The 27048-nt window shown below is 43.9% G+C and overlaps 1 protein-coding gene across 1 annotated transcript in view; it reads left to right on the top strand.

Annotated features, from left to right (window-relative positions):
* Positions 1-25790, top strand: part of PTPRO (protein tyrosine phosphatase receptor type O) — a 180205-nt gene extending 154415 nt beyond the window's left edge. Inside the window, exons 19-27 of the mRNA XM_087813781.1 lie at positions 385-466; positions 9588-9678; positions 10764-10840; positions 11404-11538; positions 11747-11869; positions 16111-16265; positions 18640-18775; positions 23220-23339; positions 24599-25790. Of these exons, the coding sequence (XP_087669907.1) occupies positions 385-466; positions 9588-9678; positions 10764-10840; positions 11404-11538; positions 11747-11869; positions 16111-16265; positions 18640-18775; positions 23220-23324 (904 nt within the window). The 3' untranslated portion in view covers positions 23325-23339; positions 24599-25790. The remainder of the gene's footprint in view (positions 1-384; positions 467-9587; positions 9679-10763; positions 10841-11403; positions 11539-11746; positions 11870-16110; positions 16266-18639; positions 18776-23219; positions 23340-24598) is intronic.
* The last annotated feature ends 1258 nt before the right edge of the window (positions 25791-27048 follow it).

Below are 27048 nucleotides of genomic sequence, written 5' to 3'. Positions count from 1 at the left end.
CCTTCCCCCTCCCCCTCCCCTTCCCTTTCCCCTTCCCCTTTCCCCTTCCCCCTTCCCCTTCCCCTTCCCCCTCCCCTTCCCCCTCCCCCTCCCCTTCCCCTTCACCTTCACCTTCCCCCTCCCCTTCCCCCTCCCCTTCCCCCTTCCCCTTCCCTCTCCCCTTCCCTCTCCCCCTCCCCTTCCCCTTCCCTCTCCCCCTCCCCCTTCCCCTTCCCCTTCCCCTCTAAACCTTTGTACTGCTGACCTCCGCTCCCTCCACGCTTCCTTCCTCTCCTCCTTACCACCCTGCTCCCCTCCAAGAAAACTGCTCATGTTTGAGAAGCACAGTGCTAAATGCCTACTGGTAGGATCTTTAAAACATGCATTTCTTTGCGTTTGACAAAGCCCTGTTCAACTGGATGACTTTGACGCCTACATCAGAGATATGGCCAAAGACTCCGACTATAAATTTTCTCTTCAATTTGAGGTGAGTAAAGCAGACCCTGCCTTCTGGGGCAGATGGGACACGGGACCGGGCAGGTTGGGTTGGGGTCCCGCCCCTGCTCACTGGGCGGCGGCTGGGATGAGCGTGCATAGTGAGCAGGGTGGTCACTGGGCTCAGGGATGGCTGATCTGCTGGGTCAGAGAAAGGCTGTCACCTCTTAGTTAACAGGGCAGGGGGTGGGGGGCACAAATGAAGGAAAGGAGGTGCAGGCACTGGGGTGAACAGGTGTGGTTACGGGAGAAGCCACCGCTGAAAATCAAGGAGAAGGAGAGCGCAGGGGAAAGCAAGCTGACGACTGAGATCTGAAACTGAGTTTCACTTTCAGGAGATTTTCAGTGTGTTTCTCATGCCACTTGGGCCACAGCAATGAGGGAGGGCATGGACCCGTTTGTCTTCTGGGCATATAAGAGTCCACGGTGGAGCTCTCATACCTGCAGGACTCTTGGCATTCTACTCAATATCTCTTTGTGAAGTTTTGTTTCCTTTTCTTGGAGAAATCAGGGAGAGTTACACATGGTTTGTGTAGAAAAAAATTGGCAGCACCCCTTTTTTCTGAAGCACACGCACTTGTTTGAGTCCGAGTTCATGTGCCAGGGTGGATGGACATGAGTAGGTCTGGATCTCAGCAGTGCGAGGACTATCCCTGGGCCTCACGTTTTCTTCCCACACATTTCACAGCACATAACACAGTCTGGATGGTGCATGTCCTTCAGGTTTTCCAAGGGAAACCAGAGGAAAGGGAAAGATAAAGAGACTTTTCTAAATACTGTAGATTTTTTTTAAGCCCCAAAGGTGCTGTTTCCTGTGAAATACCAGGTTATAGAGCATGTAGCTACTCTTCTCCTTATTCTCTCTCCTCATTTGTTCTTTCCGCCCACCAGCCAAGGACAGCTTTGGTCTGCAAAGAGCAGCAGGGGTCCTGGTGGAAATTCTAGCAGGGAAGTGAAGGATGAGAAGAACCTTATATGTTATCGGACACAAAGCCCCCAACCACCATCTGTGTCACGAGAAACTCCACATAGAGCCTGGCGCCGCCGGCCATTGCACGCAGGTGCATAAGACATTATCGATGCTGCACCAAATGCTGGCTCTCCAAGAACAGAAACTCAATTTGAATTGGAGATCTGTGGTGCGGATGGCATTTCAGAAAAGTGTATCACTGAAAGGGGGAGACTTTTATACAAAAACATAAGCCAAAGCTTAGAAAAAATAAACAATGTGGCTAGATAGTTTCGATAGTGGTGATGAAAATGATGATGTAGGTACACTTTCAACCTCACTGAAGCCACGGCCTCTTAATTTCTCCAAGATTAGATGACCTTGGTGACACAGCTGCATCCTGCCTTTGCTGGGAGGATTAGGAGCACCTCCCACCAAACTTCCGTGTAACTATTACTGTGCTTCTGAATTGCATCACTATAAAAAAATTCAATGAGTCATTTTTTTGGTAAAAAGAAAAGATTATTTTAGTTGTCAGTGACAGATACACAATTCAAACTGGTTTAGACCAAAGAAAAAGTGAATTTTTTCAAAGGATGCTACGTTTTGTCCTGTAATCAAGGGAAAGGATGGGTAGCTAACCGGGGAGGAGGGCAGGGAAGCAGCCCTGTCACAAGCTTGGCTGGAACCAGGGGCCACACCCCTGCAGACACCTCCTCTTTTTATTTCTCACTTCTGCTTCTCTCTGTCTCAGCCTTAACTTTCTTTCCCTGTAAACCAGCCTCTGTCTCCGGGGCAGACACGACCACCAAAACCCCTGTGTCATATCCGATGGTTTCCATGGTTTCCAAAGGGAACTACTGACTCTCTTTCTTGTTCATAGATTGAAAAATGAAAGGGGAGGATTCTGATTGGCTGTCCTGGGCCATGACGTCCACTCAAACCAACTGCAGCTGGGGGGGGGGGGGCGGCGGGGGGGTTGGGCGGGGGGGCAGAATCACCTCAGGACAGGACAGCTCTTAGTGGAAGCAGTGACTAAATCAAAGGAGAGAGCACGTCATTTTCAAAGTGAGGACACTGGGCTAACCAAACAGTGAGGGATTCAATGCTCGCAGTAGATGCTTCAAAAATGTGCAATGTAGACTTGTAAATTTTATGCGATAACTGCTTGGTTTATAATATGTTGAGGGTTTTTATACAATTTGATGTTAACATAAATGCATCTAGGCTTATTTAATAGAATTTATAAAGGAGATAGGAAAGTACTAAACTGCGAATTCAAACACCTAGGTCCTCACCACCGTTCATATGGAAAAGAAAATCTAAGTTTTCATCGCCTGAGTCTCTTCCTTTAGACAGCGGTAGGTTGCCCTGAATCCGAGGTTCTCAGCGGGGCCAGTGCCAGGCAGTTTCCTAGGCAGGGTTTTCAGATGTGTGGGAGTGTGTTCTGGTTGTCATTATGGCTTGGGAGGAAGCGACTAATAGTATTTAGTGGGGAGACAGGCAGGGATGTTAAATGTTCTTCAATAAGTGGGACAGTCCTACATAACAGGATTGTCCCGAGACAATATTCCACTGACAGCACTGGACTACGTGTGAGACAAGCGGGCATTGAAGCTGCATAACTCCTGTGAGTTAGTCAGGATTCTCCAGAGAGATGGAATCAATAGGTAGGTAGGTAGGTAGGTAGATGGTAGGTAGACGATATAATAGGACTGAGAGAAATTGAGATGGAGAGATTCATTTTAAGAAATTGGCTCACATGATGCTGGAGCTGGCAAGTCTGAAATCTGTAGAGCAGGCTGAAGACCCTGGGGAGAGGCGACTATCCAAGTCTGCAGTCTGGAAGCAGAATTCCTTCCTCCTGGGGTACTTCAGTCTTTCCTCTTAAGGCCTTCAATTGACTGGGTGAGGCCCACCCACACTTTGGAGGGTAATCTGTTTTCTCAGAGTCTACTAATTGAAATGTTAATCACATCTAAAAATATACTTATACACGTCTAGACCTGGTTGTCTGACCAACCAACTTGGCACTAGATCCTAGCCAAGTTGACATATAAAATTATCTATCACACCATGATTTGAAGAAGTATTTAGTGTTTTTATTTATTATGAAGATTTTTTTCATATATCCTCATTCTTAGAACATTATTGGTCATTATATATATAAATAAAATTATTTGGTGCCAAGTCCTGATATATTGTATCCTTACTATGGTGAGAAAATACAAATTACTCTCCAAAAGCCTGCTTTATTTAAGTCACAAGCTCAAGTTGTTTGTTTTGGACTAACATTTGCTCAAGGAGTGACACACCCATCTGACTCACTTCCTTTTTCATTTAACAGCTTCCCAGATATTGCCAGGCCCCAGTCCTACCCACCCCACATCCTCAGGTTCCGTGTCAGGGTCTCCTTCTCTATTTTCAAAGACACGTTGTGCTCCCACAGCTGATTTCAGGGTACATGTTGGATCTTTCACTTGGCAGCCCTCGAATTTTCCTGAAATTGATAATTAATTGAGGCTTAAGGGGAAAAAAAGTTTCCTTCTGTAATGAAAACCCAAGAGGATGTTAAGATGGCTTAATCATCTGGTCTAGCTAAATACAGTAGAGGAACAGTCATTTGTTCTGTTTATATTAATGCTTAATAGTTGTATTCATTTTGATTCTGACATTGAAAGATCACAGTCATATAGAGAAATTTCATCATGTGTAAGCATTATGCAAATTGAAACTAATGTCTGGATTTACATATATAACCAGTACATCTATCAGTCATACATGAAGCTATACAGGTTGCTAATTTGCATTTACTGAATAAATTCCTCTTTACTCTGCATCTGATTTTGTATTTACTAGAAAGACTGATTATCTTCCTAACAAAAATATACATCTTTTCTTAAAGAGGTTTGGGAACCAGGGATTAGATTCAATTCTTCCTTTCTTGTGTCTTGTATGGAGAAGGTTTTGAAGAGCCAGACTTTAGAGGTTAACATTTGAGAGCCCATGAGGCATAACACATACTACTCACTCTGCCATTGTTTTCTGTGCTTTGTGTTTGATCGGGATGCTAGTGGAAGCCGTAGCTGTCTTTGTTCAGAAATGTGTCTACAAAGATTAAAACAAAACTACATTAGTTTTCACATAGTCCGCAAGGGATGACCTCTGATTTCTGGTAGGAGCTCCCATTTGCACTGTCTTTACCTGTGTGTGAGTCCAGTTCACTAGAGACCTACCTGCAGTCCTTGTTGAAAGGAAGTCGCTTGAACCCTCTCCAAGAGTTCTCACACCATCGGCCCTACATTGTTCCTAGACCTGAGTTTCCTTTCCTCTCATTTTTAATTTCCTAATTTGGTCCCTTTTCCAATGGCCTGTACCAGTCCTTTGTCCAGTGATCGGAGTGTTGCCCCTAAATCCCATCGTAGAGCCCAGGACCTCGGTAGCTTTAGCTAGGCCTTCCTGAGGTTCACTTTCACCTTAGCCATCTTCCCTCACCTGCCCCAGATCCCCATCACTGTTGCACCCCGTTCTTCCTTATTTGGCATTAGAGTCATTCGAAGTTGTACTTAGTTAAGATGAGGTCATAATAAAGTAGGGTGGGTGTTCTTAGGAAAAGCAGCCATGTGAAGATACAGAGACAAACAGGGAGACTGCCATGTGATGACAACGCAGAGATTGGAGAGAGACAACTGCAAGTGCAGGAATACCAAAGGTTGCCAACAAACCAGCAGAGGCCAGGAAGAGGCAAGGAAGGATTCCCCTATAGGTTGCAGAGGGTCCCTGCTGACACCTTGATTGCAGATTTCTAGCCTTAAGAACTATGAGACAATACATTTCTGCTGGTTTAGGCCACCCAGTTTATGCTACTTTGTTATAGAAGAACTAGGAAACTAATACAGAATGTCACTAAAATACCTTGTTCTAAATCCTTTCTTCTCCTTTTGTGTTTACCTGAAACGTAACTGGATATTACCCAATTCCATTGGACTTTTACTTGCCATAGATGGAAACTCTTCTGTCAACAGCACCGTCACAACTAACTTGTTCTGTAGTCTAGTAAGCTAGCTTCTCTGACTCTAATGTCCAACCTATCCCAAAAAAAAGACACATCAAGTGCTTATCATGTCCTGACATTGCTACAAACTTTAAAGCCAGAATACAGCTCGTGCTCTTCTCATAAGATGATGGTACATTGTATGGACTGAAGGTGTTCCCTCTAATTCATATGTTGAAGCCCCAGCCTCCCAGGGTGATGGTGTTTGGAAATGGAGCATTCAGGAAGTGATAAGGGTTAGATGAGGTCATGAGGATGGGGCCCTCATGATTGGATTAGTGTCCTTATAAGAAGAAACACCAGAGAGCATGCTCTTTCTTCCCCCCACCCCTGACCATGAGCACAAAAAGGTGAGGTCATGTGAGTGCTCAGCGAGATGGTGGCCATCTGCAATCCAAGAAAAACTACAGAATGAAATCTAACTTGCCAGCACCTTGTTCTTGGATTTCCCAACCTCTAGAACTGTGAAATATAAATTTCTGTTGTTTAAGCCACCTCACCTATGGTATTCTGTTATGGTGGCCCTGGCAGATGAATACAGTGCATATATTTGTGCTTTGTCTTCTTGCGTGCTTCAAACATAGCCACACAAGATAGACTTCCATTGGGCCTTCATGACTGTATTAGTTCCCTAGGGCTGCCATAACAAATAACCACAATCTTGGTGACTTTGAACAACAGAAATTTATTCTCTCACAATTCTAGAGGCCAGAAGTCCAAAATCAAAGTGTTAGCCGGGCCATGCTCGCTCTGAAGGCTGTAAAGGAGAATCTTCCAGTTCTGGTGGCTCCAGGCATTCCTTGGTCTGCAGCTGCCTAACTCAAATCTGTGCTTCCACCTTTATATGTCCTTCCCCTCTCTTAGCTTTTATAAGAACACTTGTCATTAGATTTAGGGCCTACTTGGATAATACAAATTGCTCTCTTCTCGTGATACTTAATTACATCTGCAAAAGCCATTCTTCCAAATAAGGCCACATTCACAGGTTCTGGGGGTTAAGATGTAGAAATATCTATTGGGGGACCACCATTCATATGGATGACTCTGTGGCCTGGAAAAAACAACCCATGGGATGATAAATTATATTAGAAACAAAACTGGCAAGAGAAAATTCAAAAATGATTTATGTTGGTTTCAGGCCATCCCCTCATGCTTTGACTTTCTGGAGATTTAAGCCTCTGGAGATTCCATATGGTTAGAAAGAAAACAACTGCAAAGCTACTGAACTGGAAACATTGTGTTCTATGTTCCACTTAGTAACCAGCTGAAATACAAAAGATTGCAGAGCATTTTGTGTATACACACGGGCCCCTGCTCTGCTGCAATTCAGCTCTGGCAATTTATACTTACAGTGTTCAGCCAATTAAACCTCTCTTATCAACTTAGGGCATTTACAGCAGGGAGGCAGCTCACAATTAAAGTTCTATCAGCTAGTCAGCTTCCATATGTGCTCCAGCTCTCTGCTGCAATCTGTTTTCCACCATTTCTTTTGTATCTGAGGCCCTTTCCTGTGGTTTATCAGTCTGTCCTCAAAGCAGGGCACTTGGGAGAAGAGTTGTTGGCCTGTTAGGACAAATGGCAAAGGAGAGAGAATTGTGGAGCCAGGCAAAGCAGAAACAAACACATTTTACAACCATTATCTATAGCACTGCACTGATATTTGTTGAATTCAATATTTCCTTTTGGTAGTCACTATACAGCAATGAGGTATGGAGAAATTATAGCCTTATCTTACAAATAATTAAACTGATGTTAATGAGAGTTGAACTTCTTTTCCAAGGCCCTACTGTTTATAAGTGGTACACCAAAATGAGCCAGATGTTTTGACAAGCTATCTATAAAGGCACTCGTTAAAGGAAGTAGATTTCCAAAATACTTTGCACAATGGAAGCATCATTTAAATAAGCTTATAGCTGCCAAAAGGAACTAACCTAACACTGATATAGCTGAAGTTGCTAAAACTAAGTTTCATTTCTTACAAGAACAATATAGCCAGTCTTTGAAAACCCTTTAAAATGGAAAAACCAGTAATAAAGTAGCAGTGACAAGCTTCTGTTTAAAGGCATTTGATAAGCAAGGGTTTTGCTTAAGATGAAAAAAACTTGTAATTTTGTGAATTGAGGATCAAAATTAGCAGAGTTTGTCTTTACAATGGCTTCAGTTTAAGCCAAAAAGCTTGAGACTTTGTGAGCTAGAAAAGTCATAGTGATACAGACGCAAAGGAACAGAGAAGTCTGGACAATATCAATCAGTTCATCGTGTGGATGGTCATCACAATGCCATTAAGCATGCACCCTGAGCTACCAAGGAGCTTTCTATGTGGAAGCCCAAGAAGTTTCAAGAACTAGATTCTGAGGCATATGCTTTGTAAAGAGCACTGGAATCAAGACCCAAAGGGAGTGAAATAGATACTGCTGTTCAATCTCTCAAAACCTTGTTGAATGTCTCCAGCTCCCTTCAAAAGTCTTTCAGAGACTCTCAAAAACTCTTCCCCCTAAGAAGTATTCCTCCAGCTTATGATTCATTGAAGGAATATTTGGGAGGAATCATGACAAGTAAAACTTGTTTGCAATATTAACATCCTATATGAGTAAATAGGATATACAAATGGCTTCTCTACTGCCTGCTAATAGTCTTATAGAAAAGTGCATTACTATATAGATAATCCCATTTGTAGACGGTTATACATGCTGTTTACTAATATTTTCCTCAAATTTGTTGAGGGGCATAACTAGATCTGCTGCACTGGCCGTGTCCTGTACCGGTCCTGCAGGGGGCACCATTCACACAGACCACACTTTGAATGATGCCCCCCAGGGAAAAGCAGGTGGTCTGACTATAACCCTTGTTTCCTACCAGACACAGGACAACACAGGTTAGAAACCTCCTTTTCCAGTAGCATAACCTTTTTGAGGTGTGATGGTTGTCAGTTTATAGAAAAATCACTCACTCATTGCACCTTCTGATGATAGGATTTATGGGAATGCTAATACACACAGGCAGGTATTTGGATGGTCTTTTTTTCACTGATGGTTTCACTTATCCACTACTGATTCATCCTTATTTTTGAGGTTTCTTTACCATATATTTAGAGATTGTCAATCCTACATCTTGTCACATGAAGAATACGCCTACATTGCTCCTCACTCTCTCTTTTACTACTTTCTCTAAGGCTCATTGACTGAAAGAGAAAAATCGACATTTCCTCAGAGAACAGAAACTATTTATGCAAATTGCACACATTTCAGTTACCCTAGACCTCCAAAAGTCTGAAATGGATCTCTTTCCAAATTTTCCACACCTTGCGTGTTATGCATATAATCCTCACTTTCTCTGAATGATCACCAGGCCACCCCAAGTAGTTATGTATTGTAGAGTCAGCTATTGCTGCAATAACACTATATTATAGGAAACAACATCAAAATCTCAGTGACCTACGACGACATTTATTTTCCTCACCCGCGGGTCTGTGGCTTAGCAGGGACAGCTCTGCTTCTGGCCATGGGTAGGGTTAGGGCCCTTTCATGTATCTCCTCAGTTAGGGACTAGCAGCTTCCCTGGTCATGCTCTTTTCACGGCAGATGGCAGAAACACAAAAGAGCAAACTAAACCAAAGAAGCACATTTAAGGTTTCTTATTGGACATTAGTTCTACCCAAGCAAGCAGACAAGAGTGGGAGGGGCCTATCCAGGCATGGCTCAGTGGTTGAGCATCAACCGAGGATCCAGGAGATGGAGGTTCGATTCCTGGTCAGGGCACATGCCTGGGTTGTGGGCTCGATCCCCAGTCGGGGACGTGCAGGGGGCAGCTGATCAATGGCTCTCTCGTCATTGATGTTTCTGTCTCTCTCTCCTTCTCTCTTCCTCCCTCTGAAATCAATAAAGACATATATATTTTTTAAATGTTCAAATGTTCTCAGAATTCTTAAAAAAAAAAAAAAAGAGTGGGGTGGAGAAGTATGCTCCATCCCAAAAAGGATCTCTGCAGCATCACATGGCAAAGGGTGTGTGCTGATTCTGTTATGGGTTGGGAGCGAAGTATGGTCCAATGTGAACAATAATTCAGTCCATACCATGTACGGAAATCTAAAATCTATTCTGTCACTTGCAGGAGTTGAAATTGATTGGACTGGATATTCCACACTTTGCAGCAGACCTTCCACTGAACCGCTGTAAAAACCGTTACACAAACATCCTACCATGTAAGATTGTCAAGAGTGCCGATCCGACTCAAGTCTTTCAAAGGCTGAAGGATGATTATTACAGATTAATCAGTTTCACCAACCTCTGTTCAGACCCAGTTGTGGTCTGCATCCTCAAGGCCACCTCTTATCGAACTCATGCTCTGATGTCATTAGATCCTATTGTGTGTAGGAAGATGTAATTATTACACTTTTAAGTGAATTGCATCTGAACAGGAAAGAACTATTTGGCCCTTTGGTAATCAAACGTCTTGGCCAAATTAGGGATAAGATAATTTGTGCTCTCATAAAATATTTTCAGTCTAGTCTTTGACAATGGAAAGAAGCAAATGGGAAGGGAGTTCAATGTGTTAAAATGTCTCCTCTTTCTAACTTCTGGCAAGTTCTGTTGCTGCTGAGTATTTTTTAATAAAAGCAACATTCAAAAAAAGTAATATAAAGTACTAACAGGACAGTTAAAATATATTTCAATATAGATTTAACTTTCCTCTCTGCTATGCTCTAGGGGGAGTGGAGAAAGAATGGAAAAGTGGAAAGAGAGAGGGTGAAAAAACTCTAGAAAGAGAACTTTTTCCTTCAACAGGTTTCTTGTTAATATTAGGCAGCATGATCATTACAACACCTTACATCTGTACACATTTCAGAATTTACTTTTCTCATGTGAAGTCCATTCACAAAAAGCCCACGTGACTCCATTCTCTCTTGTAGGTTTCCCAAAGGTAGTGAATTCACGGATGTCCCTCTGTGAGATGGAAATCACATGGTCAGGCTACATGCTATAGCCTTCCAGACAATCTCCCAGAAACTGTAGTTTCTGTAAATATTCTGCACAATCTCCCCAAACATGTGGAGCTAGTTTTTCCAAGGACTGGAGGGCTGGTGGGAGAAAATAGTGATTGAGAGATATTTATATATTTGTTTAAACGAGAAACTAAAATTGGGGGTGGCTAACATATCCAGCCAAGAGAAACTTCATCTGCCTACTCTGTCACTGGCCATTTTGAGTGAATATGGGGAAGACAGGCTCCAGGCAATTGTTCTTTCTACTCTGATTTCTTAAATATTTCCTTTCTCATTCTTTATAGATGACTTTAGCCGAGTGAGATTACTCTCCATGAATGAAGAGGAAGGTGCAGACTACATCAATGCCAACTACATTCCTGTAAGTAAAACAAAAGTAAAGCAGGCACCCAAATTCCAGTCCAGGCAGAGGACAACCACTAGGGAAACAGGGATATGGCAAACAGTTCAAAAGAAAGCCATTCTCCTACTAGAGAACAGTCTCCATTTTTCCATTTCAGAATAAACAGTAGGAAAGGAAAAGGCCCAGAGAGTGATTCTGTTCATATTTCCTTGTAAAGAACTAGTGGAAACAGTAGATCGTTATATTAAAGATAATCTTTCTTCTGTTTAAATATTTTCGGCAGCCAAACTCAAAGGGCTGCACCTGAGCACCTGCGTTTTAAAATACCTATAAAGATAGTAGCTGTTATCATAAAAAAGGTGTGGGTGCGATTTTATAGGCTTCCCAAGAATTGCACGTAAATCACACAGACCTGTACAGTCCATTGCTCTAGCGGCCTAGCCCACAGGAACAGGAGAACACACTGCAGAGCTGGGCGATCCGTTGCCAGGTTTTATCCCCAGTACATTTTCAGGTTTTTCTCTCATTTGTGCAGAACAGCATCGGTTCCTTAGGTGACAGCTTTGCCACTTATCTTTCAGGGATACAACTCATCCCAGGAGTATATTGCCACACAGGGGCCACTGCCTGAAACCAGAAATGACTTTTGGAAGATGGTCCTCCAGCAGAAGTCTCAGATTATTGTCATGCTCACTCAGTGCAACGAGAAGAGGAGGGTAAGTGCCTGCAGGGCGTGCCCACTCAGCAGCGGCCCCTGCCACGAGCTGAATGCTTGCCCCGCACCAGAACCCGCTCTGGCTCCAGACTGCACCGCACAGTAAGCACAGACAGTTCTTCAGACACAGGACTTTTGTTTCCCCCGAGGCAGCGCAGACTTCATCTCTTCCCTGGCTCGTTTGTTTGAGAATGTTATTTCCACCTCAGGTGAAATGTGACCATTACTGGCCCTTCACAGAAGAGCCCATCGCTTACGGGGACATCACCGTGGAGATGCTCTCGGAGGAAGAGCAGGATGACTGGGCCTGCAGACACTTCAGGGTCATCTACGTAAGTCACCGAGCACAAGCTCGGGTGCTGCTCCCAGGCTGAGGGAGCCCCCAGGGGTCAGGAGACCAACCCACCGCCCTACAAGATCATGAGCACTCAGGCTCTGCGACACTGCTTCCTTCGAGAGAAAAGGCCCACTTTTAATGCAGTTGTTTCCCATTTCATCGAGAATGGTGGGGGTGAAATGCTGGCCTGGAGAGCCTCAGGAGATGGAAGGAAGGACTGCCTTGTCCACCTCAGGTTAGCCCAGGGCAGTCAGAGACATGCGAGTCATTGCTTACTAGGCCTGAGGAGGGACATGTTCTCATGACTAACACTAACCATATATGAGTATAATTAGGATATACAAGGCACACTTAGATTTAAATCAAACTTTAAACCATGATTTAGTAGTTTGGGTTTTTTTTGTTTGGCTTTTTTTCTGGTTTGGTTTTTACTATTTCCAAGGTACTTCGAGGCATTGTTAATCATGGTTCCACATGTCTTTTGAAATGCTATTGGTTTCTGATCGCCAGGATGCCAGCACAGTCTGTTTCTCCCGCCGCCTCTCTGAGGACAAGCTCAGAGCACATGCAGAATGTTCATGTGCCAGGCGAGGTGCTGACATCAGACCCTGTTGCCCTGTTGTGTTCTTCACACAGAGCAGCCCAGGACACAGAGGGGCTTCTGCTAGTATTCTCCACTTGCCCTGCTGAGAACGAAGTTTAATAGGAAAGTCCTCATTAAATATGTGCTGCTTAGAGACAACCCTTCCTAACAGCAGGTGACCACACTGGGCACTGTCTGTCTTGTAGAGCCAGAGCTAAGAATAAGTTCTGTGTTTTTAAATGTTTGAAAAGGACATCAAAATAAGAATGGCATCTCACATGAAATACAATATGGAAATTAGATAATCAAATGTCGGTGTCCATAGATAACAGTTTATTGCAACACAGCTACACATGGGTTTACATACTGCCTGTGACTGCGTCTGTGCCTGGCCAAGCTGGAGTCATTGCAACAGAGACCGTAGGGCCTGCAAAATCTAAACTATTTCTCATTTGTCCTACACAGAAAGTGTTTGTTCACTTTTAACATAGACATTGGGAACCAAAGAGTGTCCATATCAGTACAACATAAGCATTCATTAACTACCCATTTATTGATATTTACGAGAGATAAATTACTTCTGAACCACTGGGAGTTAGCAATGATTTGGGCTACACTGAGAATTTAGGCGAATCCCTATATGACAGTAACAGACCGTGCTTCAAGCCGTTCCATTGCTTTGAAAGGCTCATCAACTCCTGCTCCCTAAGCACATTCCTACGAAGCTTCAACTCCAGTGTCACCTCCTTTGTTAACCTCCCGCAGTCTCAAGAGACCTGTAACCCTCTCCTCCTCTGTTCCAGTCTCATGGCTGTTCCTCCATCTCAGCACACCAGAGATCATTTCAGTTCTCTCGCTTCATGTCTGCCTCCCCCAGTGTGAGTTTTGGAAGCAAGAACCGTTTTAATAATCCTTGTAATCCCAACCCATAGCCACTTAACAAATCTTTGTGGAATGCATAGAGCAGTGAATAAATGAGTGATTTCAAAAATAATAAAGCACTTAGCATCAGTAGATTAGATTTCCATCAGAGAAAATATTTGACAATCTGAGTGTAATTTGAACTCTGCTTTCTTTCTTGGTGAGTTCAGAGGAAACCCCTGGAACCTGTGGGACAAATATAGAACAAATCTTTCCCTAGGTTTGCATCTTGGAGAAAAAATTATGGGGCACAAAATAGGGTCTGTTCCCTTGACAGGGAAGAATGACATAGATAATTGAATGGTCAATACTGTGCTTCTTGTCCTTGATCTCCAACGATGACTTTTCAGTGACAAGCATGTGAAGGGCTCGAAACACAGGAATAAAATGTTGAATAATAATGTTTTCTGGTAAGGTGTTTATACAGTAGGTACAAGCATTAGGTCCCAGAGCGCCCTCTTTTGGCCATAAGCAGAATCTAAATTTTAAGCTCCCCAGATGAAGGTGAAATTGCTAAAGAACATTGTGCTGGGCTAAGGAATATGGTTTTCTATGTGCTTCACTTTTTCTTTATACCCTTCTTTATTCCCTCTATATTGATATGTAGAAACTCTGAGAAATTATATAATGTAAGGATAAAATTACATAACTTAAGAAATCAGGATAAAAGAAAATCTGGAAAGTCTAAATAAGATATAACCCGAAGGAGGAAAATGACCATAATTCAGTCTGTCTCTTTCCACTACTTGAAAGTTGGCATGAACTGAGTAAAACTGGAGAAAAAAACAAAACAAAAAACAGCCATACTCCTTCATTCCCTTGACACGTGCCTTGCTGTTCACCTGACAGGAATCGCCCTGATCCCAAGTCCTTGCAGCTACAGAGACTGATTTAAGTGTTTCCTATTTTTGAAGCATCTTGAATATTTTAGCTGAATACATTTTCAGATCAACTGTAATATGTATACATATATAACCAGCACTGTTCACATCTTTGTGGTAAGCCTGCCATCAGCATTTGAAAAGAATGAGCATTTTCATGAACTTTTCTGGGCAACCAAAAAAATATCTAGTGATTATCCTTAAATCCTCATGGTGTTGAATAATTGAGTCATTCTGCATATTTTATTATGCTTGTGTTACTTTCTTGCCATACTCACTGTGGACAGCAGTGGTGGAAGCTAGCGTTTTGCAGACTTTAGGCTCTGGGTGTCTAAGACAGAACCCACAGCGAGGGAGGCACTGTGTACTGCTGGGGGTGTATGGCCTTAGGTGCCAAGGGGACAGTGGGTCTAGTTGAAGTGCTGACTTATTTATATTTATACAAATCTTATTACATATATGTTTATATACTTCATGTATACATTTATTTATATAAATTTTACTCCACCCAAGACCACTGACTCTTTAGAACTTATTAATTCATTTCTCTTTAATACCTGAGCCTAAACTTTAGCTCCAAACTCACAGCCAGGCCCAATTCTCCCAAATTATGACAGAATATTTCATCCACTGAGTGAGTTCTAGGCTCTGACCAAGTTTGAGGAAAGGGGATGCATTAGATCTTCATGAGACCTGGGTTTGGAATACTGATAATAAGAGCAGAATAAATTTTTATGCTTATAAGTTAGCAGGGACTAAAAAGAGTGAATCTTGGAGGACCCACATCCTAATTGATACTGACTCAGTTCAGAGGAAACAATAATATGTGTAGTTGATGCACAGGTTAATATGTACAAGATAAATATACAAATGCACCCACTTACCAGGGTTCCCAGAACCAACCATATGCCTGCCCTGAGCTGGCTGGAGTGAGTGGCAGGAATGACGTGGCCGTGGTGTTGATAATAGCTGGCAGGCACCATCCTTCACAAACATGAGCGAGCACTCCTCAACCCCACGGCAGCCCTTGTTACAGGTCAGGTCACCCGACAGCATCTGAAAGGGCCCTTTTTAGGTATGAGAAAATTGGTGTTTGGTGACTTTGTCTTGAGTCAACCCCCCTAGTATCAGCCCCAAGACAGGGTTTGTTAAATAGGTGATGTTTTGAAAGTGTAATCTAGGGAGCAAGGAAAGCAGGACGGGACAGGACAAGGAAGGGGCCACGCACAGCTATGGGTGCAGCTGAAGTCTAGCTCAGCTGGGTCCCAGGGGCAGTACTGGGGCATAAATGGCACTGTAGACTTAGTTGTCCCACCTGCCATAATGGGGGTAGCTTTTTGTACCCCATTATCAGTCACTGGTCAGCTGCGGAATGCCCTGAGCAGGAAAACAGAAGCTCTTAGGCATTTTCTAGCAAGTCAGCTCTGCTTGGTGGGGCATGACCATGAGAAGGGTGCAGCTCTACGCTGCTGGCAGCAGCTGGGCAGGGGGACCCACGGGGACCCCAACAGCACCTTCCACAGTTTTTAATGCATTGGCCAAAGCTGAAGCAATTGCTAAATAGCAAAAGCTAGGATGCAAACCCTAATCTGCTTAAGCTCTTATCTCTACACAGGCATGGACTAGCCCATTTATCCTACTATTTGAAGCTTTATACAGTTAGTATTTTTTTTTTTTTTAAGTCCTGCTTTATGCCAGACACAATGCTCAGAGCTGGAAAGGGAAGAATGCAGACCAGGAGTGGAATGTGGCTTTACCTTCTGGTGCCAGTCACGTGAGCGGCAGCGGAGGCCTGGGCCATCCTGCCCCGGGACTGAGGGATTAACGCTTCTTTGGCTCTTTCTCCTGAAGGCTGACGAGATGCAGGATGTGATGCATTTTAACTACACTGCATGGCCTGACCACGGCGTGCCCACAGCAAACGCCGCAGAAAGTATCCTGCAGTTTGTACACGTGGTCCGGCAGCAAGCTACCAAGAGCAAAGGCCCCATGGTTGTGCACTGCAGGTAACGTCATCAAATGCATTTTCTGTTAAGCACCATGACTCTATTTTATAAAAAAAAAAAAAAGAGCCAACCAGTTCATAAATTCCTGATCAGATTAACAATAAAATGAATTATGATTGTTTAAAAAATTTATGATTAACCTTTATCCGATGAAAGGGAACTTTAGTTCCCGGCAAGGAGTGGGTCCCGCTGGCCGAATTTAAATGCTGACGGAATTTAAATGCCGTCTTTTAAAGGTTAACTGAGGTCTTACTAGATACATTATTTACTTATAAATGGCCATCTTATATCCTGTAGTCTATAAGATAGATATTATTATTCCCTTTTAAGATGAAAAAAACCCCTGAGGAGTTGAGAGGTTAGGGGGTTCGTTCACACAAGTTCTTGCATCTGGAACATGGAGGAGTTAGGGTTCAAATCCAGCCACACCAGTCTCCACAGACATGCCTTTAAGCCCTGTGTGATATTACCCTGTCCTATCAAGGACTCTCTGAGTGGTTCACAATATGGCCAAATTCAAGGTCAAATTAAAAATAGCTCACCGCAGCCGAGAATAATATAAACAGATTAAAAGCCAGGTGAAGGAAAGATGAGAACATTGAGCTCATTGAGGTAAACATAGTTGCTATGATTGCTATGAAAGGGGGTATTAGGATCTATTACATTATCAGAACTGAGGACCATGTGAACTCCTCATGGGTAGAGTTATCTTTGAATTTAAGCTTTCTTTCTTACCAAGTGAACAAAGCTCCATCAAAATCCATTGGTGTCACATATTGTTGCAAATTTTGTATGCAAGCTCTGAAGAGCAGGGGATATAAATATGCCCTTATTGTATATCAGAAATACAAGTAAGATAAAGATGTTAGAGGAGGCCCTGGCAGCCATGTCAGCATGAGCAAATAGATCTCAACCCTGGATCTAGCTGGCACCTGGGCTTCAGTGAACTAGAATGACTGGGGGGGGGGGAGGCGGAGAAGACAGAGGAGTATGTGTCTCCCTGAAAAATGCCTCATAAGTTACCAAGCTTCTGATCAGGAAGGATATCCTTACTATTGGTTCACCTTAGGCATTCACAGGTTACAAACTTGCTTCACCAAGATGAAATTATCTAATCTCACAATTGTTCCTTCCAAAAGCTGAAAATAAAGCTGCTCAACCATGTGGTCAAACTCATGCTTCCTTTCACAGCAGGCAGCAGGGACAATTCTGGATGTGACTTTACAGGTGTTCACCCAGGGGCAGAACACTGTACCTGAGAAGATAAGTCCTAGGAGGCAAGGGTTGTCCAGTCCAAAAAGCAAACTAGGGCTCTGAACTACAGTGAGTTTCGCTGTTGGATTTCTCTCCCAGCCAATTCTGCATAGAAATTAGTTTTGGCTTCCTCTTTTCTCACATTTCATCATAATTCAGAGTTTGGAAGGATTTGGCCCTTTAGGCTGAGTAACTGGAAGAAAAGAAGAGCTGACTTCAACATGCAGAACTGTGATGGGCAATTGGTCAGCACAAATCATTCCACTTCCCTCTACTCTCTACGAGCACTAGGATTCGGGGACTGTGATCGATGGGGTCCAAATACTAAATCTGATTTTGATGCAATTACCTAGAAGATTCCTGGGAGATCGAAGCAGGCCTAGAACTCACCAGAAGGGAGCTGTGCTGTAAGGAAGGTCTGGAATGGGGAACTCACCCTGGGGCTGAAGGCACACAAACTGATTTGGCCCCAGAGCTGGAGCTAAGTTGTGGGCATCGCAGCTAGACTTCTGAGCTGGGTGTGAGGACTTAACTCTGAGGCTGCTCAGAAGGCTGGAATTGTTTATGTGTCTAGCTCCCCCGAGGGCAGGAACCGACTCTCTAGCCAGGTCCATATGCAATTATCACCTTTGTCAGGAAGGGGGGGTGAGGCAGTGTAGACCTGTATCTCTCTTTTTTTTTTTTTTTTTTCTACCCTCACCTGAGGACATGCTTAGAGAGAGGAAGGGAGAGAGAAACATCAATGTGAGAGGGAAGCATCGATCGGTTGCCTTCCATACCTACCCCAACCAGGGATTGAACGCACAATCCAGGTACGTGCCCTGACTAGGAATTGAACCAGCAACCTTTCGGTGCACAGGACACTCAACTACCTGAGCCACTCCGCCTGGGCCAGACCCAGGCCTCTTAAACGGAAGCAGCAGTGATAGTCAGAAATGTGATATTAGAAGACACACCGACCACAACTGCATGGTTGAAAAATCAGTTAAGTGGAAAATGCTGTCAGGAGTTCAGTGTTTTTTCTCAGTGGCGCTCCCTGTTCGTTCCGTTCTAAGCGCCCCTTTGTTTTCAGCGTGTAGAGGCGCCGTCTGAGTAATGTGCTGTCTGAACACTCTTGCAGCGCTGGCGTTGGCCGGACAGGAACGTTCATTGCCCTGGACAGGCTCCTGCAGCACATTCGGGAGCATGAGTTTGTCGACATTTTGGGGCTGGTGTCAGAAATGAGGGCGTACCGGATGTCCATGGTACAGACGGAGGTAGGAATGCAACCAACGCGTATCTTTAAACTTGCCCTTGACCGAAAACACTTCCTGTTATTCCGCCTGTTTCAAAACAATTGTCTCAAAATGTTTTTATGTCTCCCTTTCCCCTTTCTCACCGTGCCCCTTCAAACCGCTTCAAGGTGTAAGGGAAACAGAAAAGGGCTTCTAAAAACCCATTCGGTGGACAACGCTTGCACTTCTCTTGGTTCATATGCCCTTCATAATTCAGAGCACACGGATACACCTATGACAGAATAAAACCTCTTTGATCGGAGTGAGAGTTCTGGGCAGCCCCTCTGGGTAAATACCACCAACTGGAGACTATGGAACTGATGTGATTTCACTCATAGTTGAAAAGTTAGATTTGATTCAAAAGTTTGTCACTAGTTTGTCTGTCGTGTGACTCTGTCCCGGTTCACTTTAGACAGCGATCGCGGGTTGGATTTACGCTTTCTGTCCCCCTTATGATTTTAAGGGTTTCCAGCCCCCAACCTACCAGCACTTCCAGTTCCCTTAATCTAATGAATGGCTTTAGCATCGTAACAACCTGGCAGCATCCCTCGAAAAATCCATCCCTCCTCCTCCTCTTGCCCCAGGTCCCCTTCTCCTTGAAGCCTCAGGATGCACTCAGGCTGGAGGGCAGCCGGGTGCCAGCAGACAGCACCTCCCCTCCCAGCCCAGTGGGGGTGCGCCTGTGTGGGCCTCAAAACCCCAGCACAATAGCTTGTTCATAATCCTAGTCACCCAGCCATGCCCGCAGCTTCTTGGCTTCAGGCGAACAGTAATCTCTTTTTGGAAGGCGTTTGTGTGGAGGAACAGAGTAGAACAAAACCTGGCCACGCCTCTCCCTAAAATTACAGGGGATTGAACGCCGCCCGGGTCTTCCTCGTGCTTTTCACAGGAACCACCACCAGATGCCAGCATAACTCAAAAGCCCGCAGTAATGGTGCGGCCTCAGTGCTTCTGGGGGTTTCCCCTTCACCACCCTTCGACCTTCCCCTGCTGCTCCCTCATTCCGTCTGAGCAAGGCTCAGCACAGCCACCTCTGCGTGTTTATTCCTGAGCCACCGTGGAAAAGTAACCCGTCCCCTCCCAGCTGTCTCACGAGGATCAGGAAGCACTCATGCATCTGTGTCCTGACCCCCTTAGCCCAGTCCTGCTGCCTTGTAATTTACTGCTGTGGGGCCGTGAACATGACCTCGTTTAAAATGCCCTGGCTTCCCAGGAAGGCCCACGACTTAATGATTAAGCAGTGCTTTATGGATCAGTCCATATTTTTGGCTTTCACGTCTATAAATTTCTATCCTAATATATGATTAAAACTCCCCATTATGTATTTAATCCCCACGCTTCAAAGGGCAGCTCCTTATTTTAAGTAATTTGGATTTGATGAGTCGTCTGCCACATTGACCTAATTGATACTTTATCACTTTATAGACTTTGATTATAGCCTGTTTGCTTCTGACTTTCCCAGTACAGAATCTTAATCCCTTTGTAAATGCTATGTTCACACGGCAGACCCTCCATCTGATTCAGCGCCAGGATCCTCCTTCAGGTGTGGTAACCACACAAAACCAGAGCAGCCAGGTGCCTTTGTGAAGCTGAGAAAATGCTGTTTTCCTCCTAACTTTCTTACCCCAAACTTGGTTCTTTGGCTGTTTACGGCAGCATTTTAAGCTGACATCTCTAGGGGAACAGTCTTTTTTAAGCATAATATCCCTTCCCTGAACTCTCTGGGAAAATTCAAAGTTAGCAAAAGAGGCGAGGTCACCAAAGGTTCCTTATTTACCAACTGCTCCAGCTTTGCTCTTGAGTTCCCTCAGGATTCTGCAGTGGATTTTTTTATTCACGGCGGGAACATCTTGTCCATTTACCTTTGTGTTTCCTCATTGTTACACTTTTTGTGATTCAACCTGTATTTTGAATGTTAGGATCTTCCTAACACCCTCCTTGAGCCTTTTCACAGCCCAGCCGCTGCCTTCTACTTCACCGATGTTAATAAGTAAAGGGCAGAATAAAATACTATTTTCTTCAGCTTTCTCATCCTAGGGTACCCCTGAGACACTAGTGATTTTCAAGAGGCCCGAATGATTCTCCAGCTGATTTCAGACTCCGAGTATGTATATCAACCACCTGTACTGTGCACCAGGCTTCTTCCCATGGCTAGTTTCCAAATTTCCTATCTGCTCTTCATTTCCCATCACTTGGGTTCCACCACCCAACCTCCTTCTAAAAATAGTGCAAATAGTTAAGTACTTTCAGTCCTCCGGCAAAGCGGAAGGCGCGTAGCCCCACTCAGGCTGCCCCCTCCCCTAAAAGTAAATAAATAAAGACAGTAGAAGTAACAGACTGTGCTGGGCATAGCCTCAGATGCACGTCAGGCTATTGCAACCTGAGGCGTGGGCTATTTGTAACGTACCTTCTTCCCCTTTCTCTCCTGAGCAGTGGCCCCACCTGCCCCCCAAGAAGCGTAAAGAAAGTAGGGTCATCGGGCCAGACCCCAGGAGAAAGCCTGGGTGCACATGGCCACCCCATAGCTCACTGTGCCTCTCAAGCTCCATTCCCCGTCTGTAAACTGTGATGACCATGTTCACGAATTGCTGTCAAGTACACATTATGTGAAATGACAAATCTGGTTAAGTGCTTTGAACTGTAAAGCGCTCTGCATGGATGACATTCGACTCTCTGGGGCTCTCTTCTATTTTTATCAAATGTTTTGTTTAATTTTCCTCTGATAGGCTTTCCCTGGAGGTCAGTTAGGGCTTTGCTTTGAGTAGCCTGTCCTCCTGATTACAGCTTAGATTTCTCAGGGACCTCAGGGACCTGCCCATAAATAGTCTTTATGTTTTTTTTCTTATGGTCTGGCTACTTTTTTTTTTTTTTTTTTTTTTGAGACAATGTTTGGCCACTGAGCAGCTCTAGGTGGAGAAACCAGGTGGTCTCGGCCTTATCTCTGCCCAGTGCTGATAAGAAGGGGTGGTTTAGTTGTCCATGGGATACTATCACAAAATAAGGGCCTATATTTTCTCCTAATCTTGTTGAAAAATACAGGTAAGGCTGAGGAATCAACCCAGTGAAGTTTGAAGTATTAATCTTATCCTTTGTTTAAAGTTGTCATACAAAATGCCCCTTAAGATCCTATGGACATCTTGACTGGTTCTTATATAAAGGTTGTTTCTAATGGTGTTACTTATAAAGCCTGGGGAAAAGGAGATCATGAAGTTATCTTGACATTATGGTACAAAGACAACCACACTCAATATTTTGGCATATTATGTGTCCACATGCTAATTTTAAATTCTAATTTTTCACTTAACATTTTTCTATGTGTATTATCCCAGACTGCCCCAAATTATATACATGTCATTTTAAAGACTGAATAATGTTTCATATAGATATACCATTGATTATTCAAAACATTCTCCTTTCCATAGGATATTAAATTGGATTCTTTTGCACTTTTTTAGTGATATCTGTGTTCACAATATCATTTATTAGCACTGTATTTATTATACCTCCACCAATAATAGCTAAAAATGACTGCTTCAGCAAACTCAAGTCATCATTGTTCTTTCCTTTAACTTTGCTCACTTTATAGGTGAAAAACAATTGTTTTCATTTACATTTAAAAATATGTATATATCTTTATTGATTTCAGAGAGAGAAAGGGAGAAAGAGAGTAAAACATCAATAATAAGAGAGTTATTGATCGGTTGCCTCCTGCACGCCCCCTTACTTGGCCAACTTTTTACATATGTTTTAATATTTCCTCAGTTTTCTTGGTAAAAAAACAAAACATTTAATAGGCATTAGGGATAAAGAAGACATCATAGTCTGTGCCTTCCTGGAATATTTGGTTTAGTGGTCAATGTATTTCATTTATATATTTGTGAATTTAAGTGTGTTACAATTTTGGATAAATTTTAAACAAAAATAAAGGTATAAACATTGTCTCTCCCATTTCTAGTTTGCCCTTTATTTTATTCTTTTCACTTTAAAAAATATATAGTAGACTGACATTTTTATTTATAATTTATTCCATTGCTTTAAAGTTTAGAAAGCCCTTCCTTAAAGTAATCAGGGAGGAATTAACTTATATTTTCCTTTATATTTTTATGGCTTAATTTATTAAACTTCCTGGAATTTATTTTGGTGTATTAAGAAGTAATAGACTTTTATTTTTCAAAATAGCCCATGATTTATAGATTCATTGCCTTTAGCATTAAGTAATGATGGTCTAAGCTCTATTATTCAAAATATTTTTATAGTTGTTTCTCTTGGATTTTCTAATTATAAAATTGTCTCCTAAATAATGAAAATTGGTTCCTTTGACATCACATCATAATATTTAATACTGTCATAGTATCAAAATATTATCTTTGCACATATTTGTACAAAACTGTCTTGCTCTGAACCATGGCTCTGTCTTTCGCTCCAGGAGCAGTACATTTTTATCCATCAGTGTGTGCAGCTGATCTGGATGAAGAAGAAACAGCAGTTCTGCATCAGCGACGTCATCTACGAGAACGTCAGCAAGTCCTAGCTCAGAATCAGAGCAGTAAGTGGGGAGGCGCCCACCATGGGAGGGGACACGATGGGATACAGGAGAGGGCAGCAGCAGCCACTTGTCCTGACTCTGCCCCCACAGAGGTGGGCATGTGGAGGTGGGCGCAGGGACAGACAAGTTCTGTAGCAGACCTTTCAGCTTTAGTGCCCTTGGCTGGTGGGCATGACATGAAGGAGCTTTGGCAGCTCATGATGATTTGACCTCCATTCCTTCTACCCTGAACCTTAAATTACTCTGATTTTGGCTCTGTGCCTATAACACCAAGATATTATCATTCACCCTATTTATCTAGACATTTTTTTGAAAATCTTTTACTGATTACAAAGGGATTTGTCATAAAGGGATTACAAAGAAGACATGAGCTGGAGTAAACACCCCAAAGAAGAAAATACTGACAGCAGTTCAGGACAGCAGAGCCTAGACATACCTTGATTGTATTCATTATAAGCACTTGGTCGAGAACGTCATGAATACATTAGTAACATGTTCAATGTCATGGGCTCGAGTCTTGACCAGAAGATCAGATTTTAAAGTCGTAAGTAATCTTGGCTGATGTAACAAGTAATCCGCCCGTTCAGCTCAGTAAGTGGAGTGTGGACTGTGTCTGGACATCCTGAGGGGGCAGGACCACGGACAGGGTGGGGAGAGGACAGGCGTGCATTGTGAGAGAAATGTCAATGGAGTAGCATATGGACCCGTGGCAGCAGGACAGGACTAGCATCATGCCTTTACATCCATCAAGAAACAGACAGAAAGCACGAGGAGGCAGGAAGAAAAAAAAATAAGGAGAGCAGGCCCGGCTGGCGCGGCTCAGCGGCTGAGCACTGACCTGTGAACCAGGAGGTCACTGTTGGATTCCCGGTCAGGGCACATGCCCGGGTTGCGGGCTCGATCCCCAGTCGGGGGCGTGCAGGAGGCAGCCGATCAATGACTCTCTCATGATGGATGTTTCTCTCTCTCTCCCTTCCTCTCTCCGAAATCAATAAAAACATATTGATATTAAAAAAAAAAAAAGACTAAGGAAAGAGAGAGAGATGAGTTTGCAGGCAGGGGGAAAGACATTCAGATCCACAGAAAGTAGGAATTGCACAGAGAAAGCTGCACAGATGACCCACGTCCACCTGGGCTGTGGGTTGAGTGTAATGAGAGCGGGAGGTGGAGTCAGAGGAAGGGGCTGTATGTCCAGCCAGGGGCGGTGGATGTGTGGCTCTGCCCTCCCAGGCCGCTCACTGTTTCTCTCTCATCCACAGGACAGGACATGGTGTGTACCCATCCTCCCTTGCTTCCAGAGTTTTTTGGGGGCCCTGATAGCCATTTTGCTAAAAGGAGCCTCTGCTTTGTAATATGTGGCCAAGGAGATAATTAATCTCGTAGAAGCACCGGGAAGACTTAGCCTTAAAGAGCCTACAGTGTCTTTTGGACTCTTTCTCTTCTGGACATTTAATAACGAACCAAATTCAACTGAACAGCGAAAGGTCCAGGCGCAAAGAGCAGGGAGCACAGCCCCTTCCGAAGAGTTTCACTGGCCCTTTGCTGGTTGGGCTGAGTTTTTTGTTGTTGTTTTTTAAGTGCAGTAATTTTTGTATGTGTGTGATTTTATCAGAAAGTTGAATTGTTTCCTGCTCACACAACTGATCAAGCCCATAGCCCAGGAAGGAATAGGCATTGTTAGTCTAAAATTATACCTCATTGTTTAAAAAAAAAAAGGCATGGCCACATATGAAGAAATGGTGATTCTACTTCCAGAAAACTGAACCAGCAATACCTGTACTCCAGCATGAAGCTACTGGGTCAGGAGCGGGGAGGGTGGATGGGGAAGAGAGAGGGGTTCTACCCAGAGATCAGCCACCCATCTTTTCCAAATATGAAAAGCTGTCATTCAGCTTCAAAGTAGAGTAGAAAAAAATATTTAAGTCTTAATTGTTGTAGTTCTTGATGGTTTTCTTCCGTATTAACAGTTAAGTGTCTCTTCCCGGGCCCTCTTGGACTAAAGTCACGGTCCAGGTTCTTTTTCAACAAACCAGGTCTGACTGGAAGAGTTGGAAGTCTCACTCTTGAGGCTCCGTGGCTGTCTGAGCAGTCTTGGTGCCTAGGCTTTGAAATCTTTTCTGTTGACCTGCATACATGGGAAGCAATTTCTGTAAGAACTATTTAGGATGTGAAAACGCACTTTCTCTCCCCAAAACAGCTGGGGATTTATGAAGTTATGGCAATGAACTGCAGCATGCTAGGACAATTATTTGGCTACCTTTTCTTTTTGTATATTGTCAAGTGTCACTATGAATTTCGACAGAGATTTCTTTTTCTTCCTCTTTTTGGTTGTCAGGTTCATTTTAACCAGTGTAACTAGTACCATTTTATCCCATTCTTTAGATTTTGTATAATTACAGTACATGATAGTGTATTGTGACATGAATGCTGTCCAAGTGGACATCGATGGCATCCTGGAGCCTGTTACTTTGTGTCCCTTCCTGAGGAGTAAGGGGGGATGGGATGGATGTATGAAGGAAAACATTTTGAGCGGAAAGTAAACACACGCTGGCTGCTTCGCTGTGGCGGTGTGGCTGTCACGAGACCGCCTGTGTGGGCTTCAGGAGGCTTCGCTCCTCTCTGCATAGCGGATCCGTGCCCCTCGCCCTGGCCTCCCTCCATCCTGATCATCTTCATGGAGCCACGTACATAGGATCAGTTTAATATTTTATCAGTGACCCTAGTGATGGCGAAGGATGCCAAGTGAACAGCTCTGCCCCCCGCCGTCTTGTCACCGAGAAGACCTGGCCACGGCAGACCTTGGCGCAGCTCTCCGCAAGGCCTGGCCAGCGAGGCTCAGGTTCGCCTGGCAGGGGGAATGGCAGGCGCTGCCCACAGCCCGCAGGTCAACAGCTTGGGCTCCTGGGGCCTGTCAGTTGTGCTCGCCTCCCTTCCTCCCCTTGCCTCACTGCTGCCACCTCCTCTTCTCACTCCCACCCCTTTATTTCCTTTCTTGGACATGTTAATAATGTATCACTCTGTTCTCAGGTACACACACGGCTAAAGAAAGGTGGCAAACGCATGTGTGACATCCTTAGGTTTTCACACAGGCCTGGTCGGGGGGGAAGTGTGCAACCTGGGTGAGTCGATCAGATGCGTGGGTGTGCCGGAATACATTTCCAGTTCTCGTAGATGGGAACATTGCTTCCCCTGAAACTTAAGGCACTTCATAAATATTTCATGTTTTTCTTGAGCACCCCTTTGGGGGAAGGATCAAATAGTACCAGATCACTTTTCCCAAAAGAGAAGATGAAGTATCCAGACTTTAGACTGAAAACTCGGAGTTTAGCCCACAGGAGGGTCACACTGAAGCACTTTCCCGGGTCATTCTTCTGGGTCTCGTGCCTCAGGCTCTTTTGTCACTGTCCTGGCACAGGGACACGGGGGCCCCTCAATTTGTGAGTGGATGGTGGGAGAAGCATCAGTCTGTCGGAAGACTTGGGATTTAATCTTGACAGATGACTTTGGAACTTCTTTCTCCTGAGTCTCAGTCAATAAACTTTTGAAAAACATAAGAACAGCTCTGTATTTTGAGGGTGTAAGAATGATCAGAGATGATAATCCCCCCAAAGTGCTCTGTACCTTGTTCTTTCATAGGCCCTAAGGCCACTCTAACCAGCTGAATTTCCATCCTGGGACTCAGTGTTGAGCATTCAGAGGGGAGGCTGCC

Source organism: Miniopterus natalensis, chromosome 2, assembly GCF_054644295.1.
Source record: "Miniopterus natalensis isolate mMinNat1 chromosome 2, mMinNat1.hap1, whole genome shotgun sequence".
Lineage (NCBI taxonomy): Eukaryota > Metazoa > Chordata > Mammalia > Chiroptera > Miniopteridae > Miniopterus > Miniopterus natalensis.
This window is presented reverse-complemented; position numbering and strand designations above follow the sequence as displayed.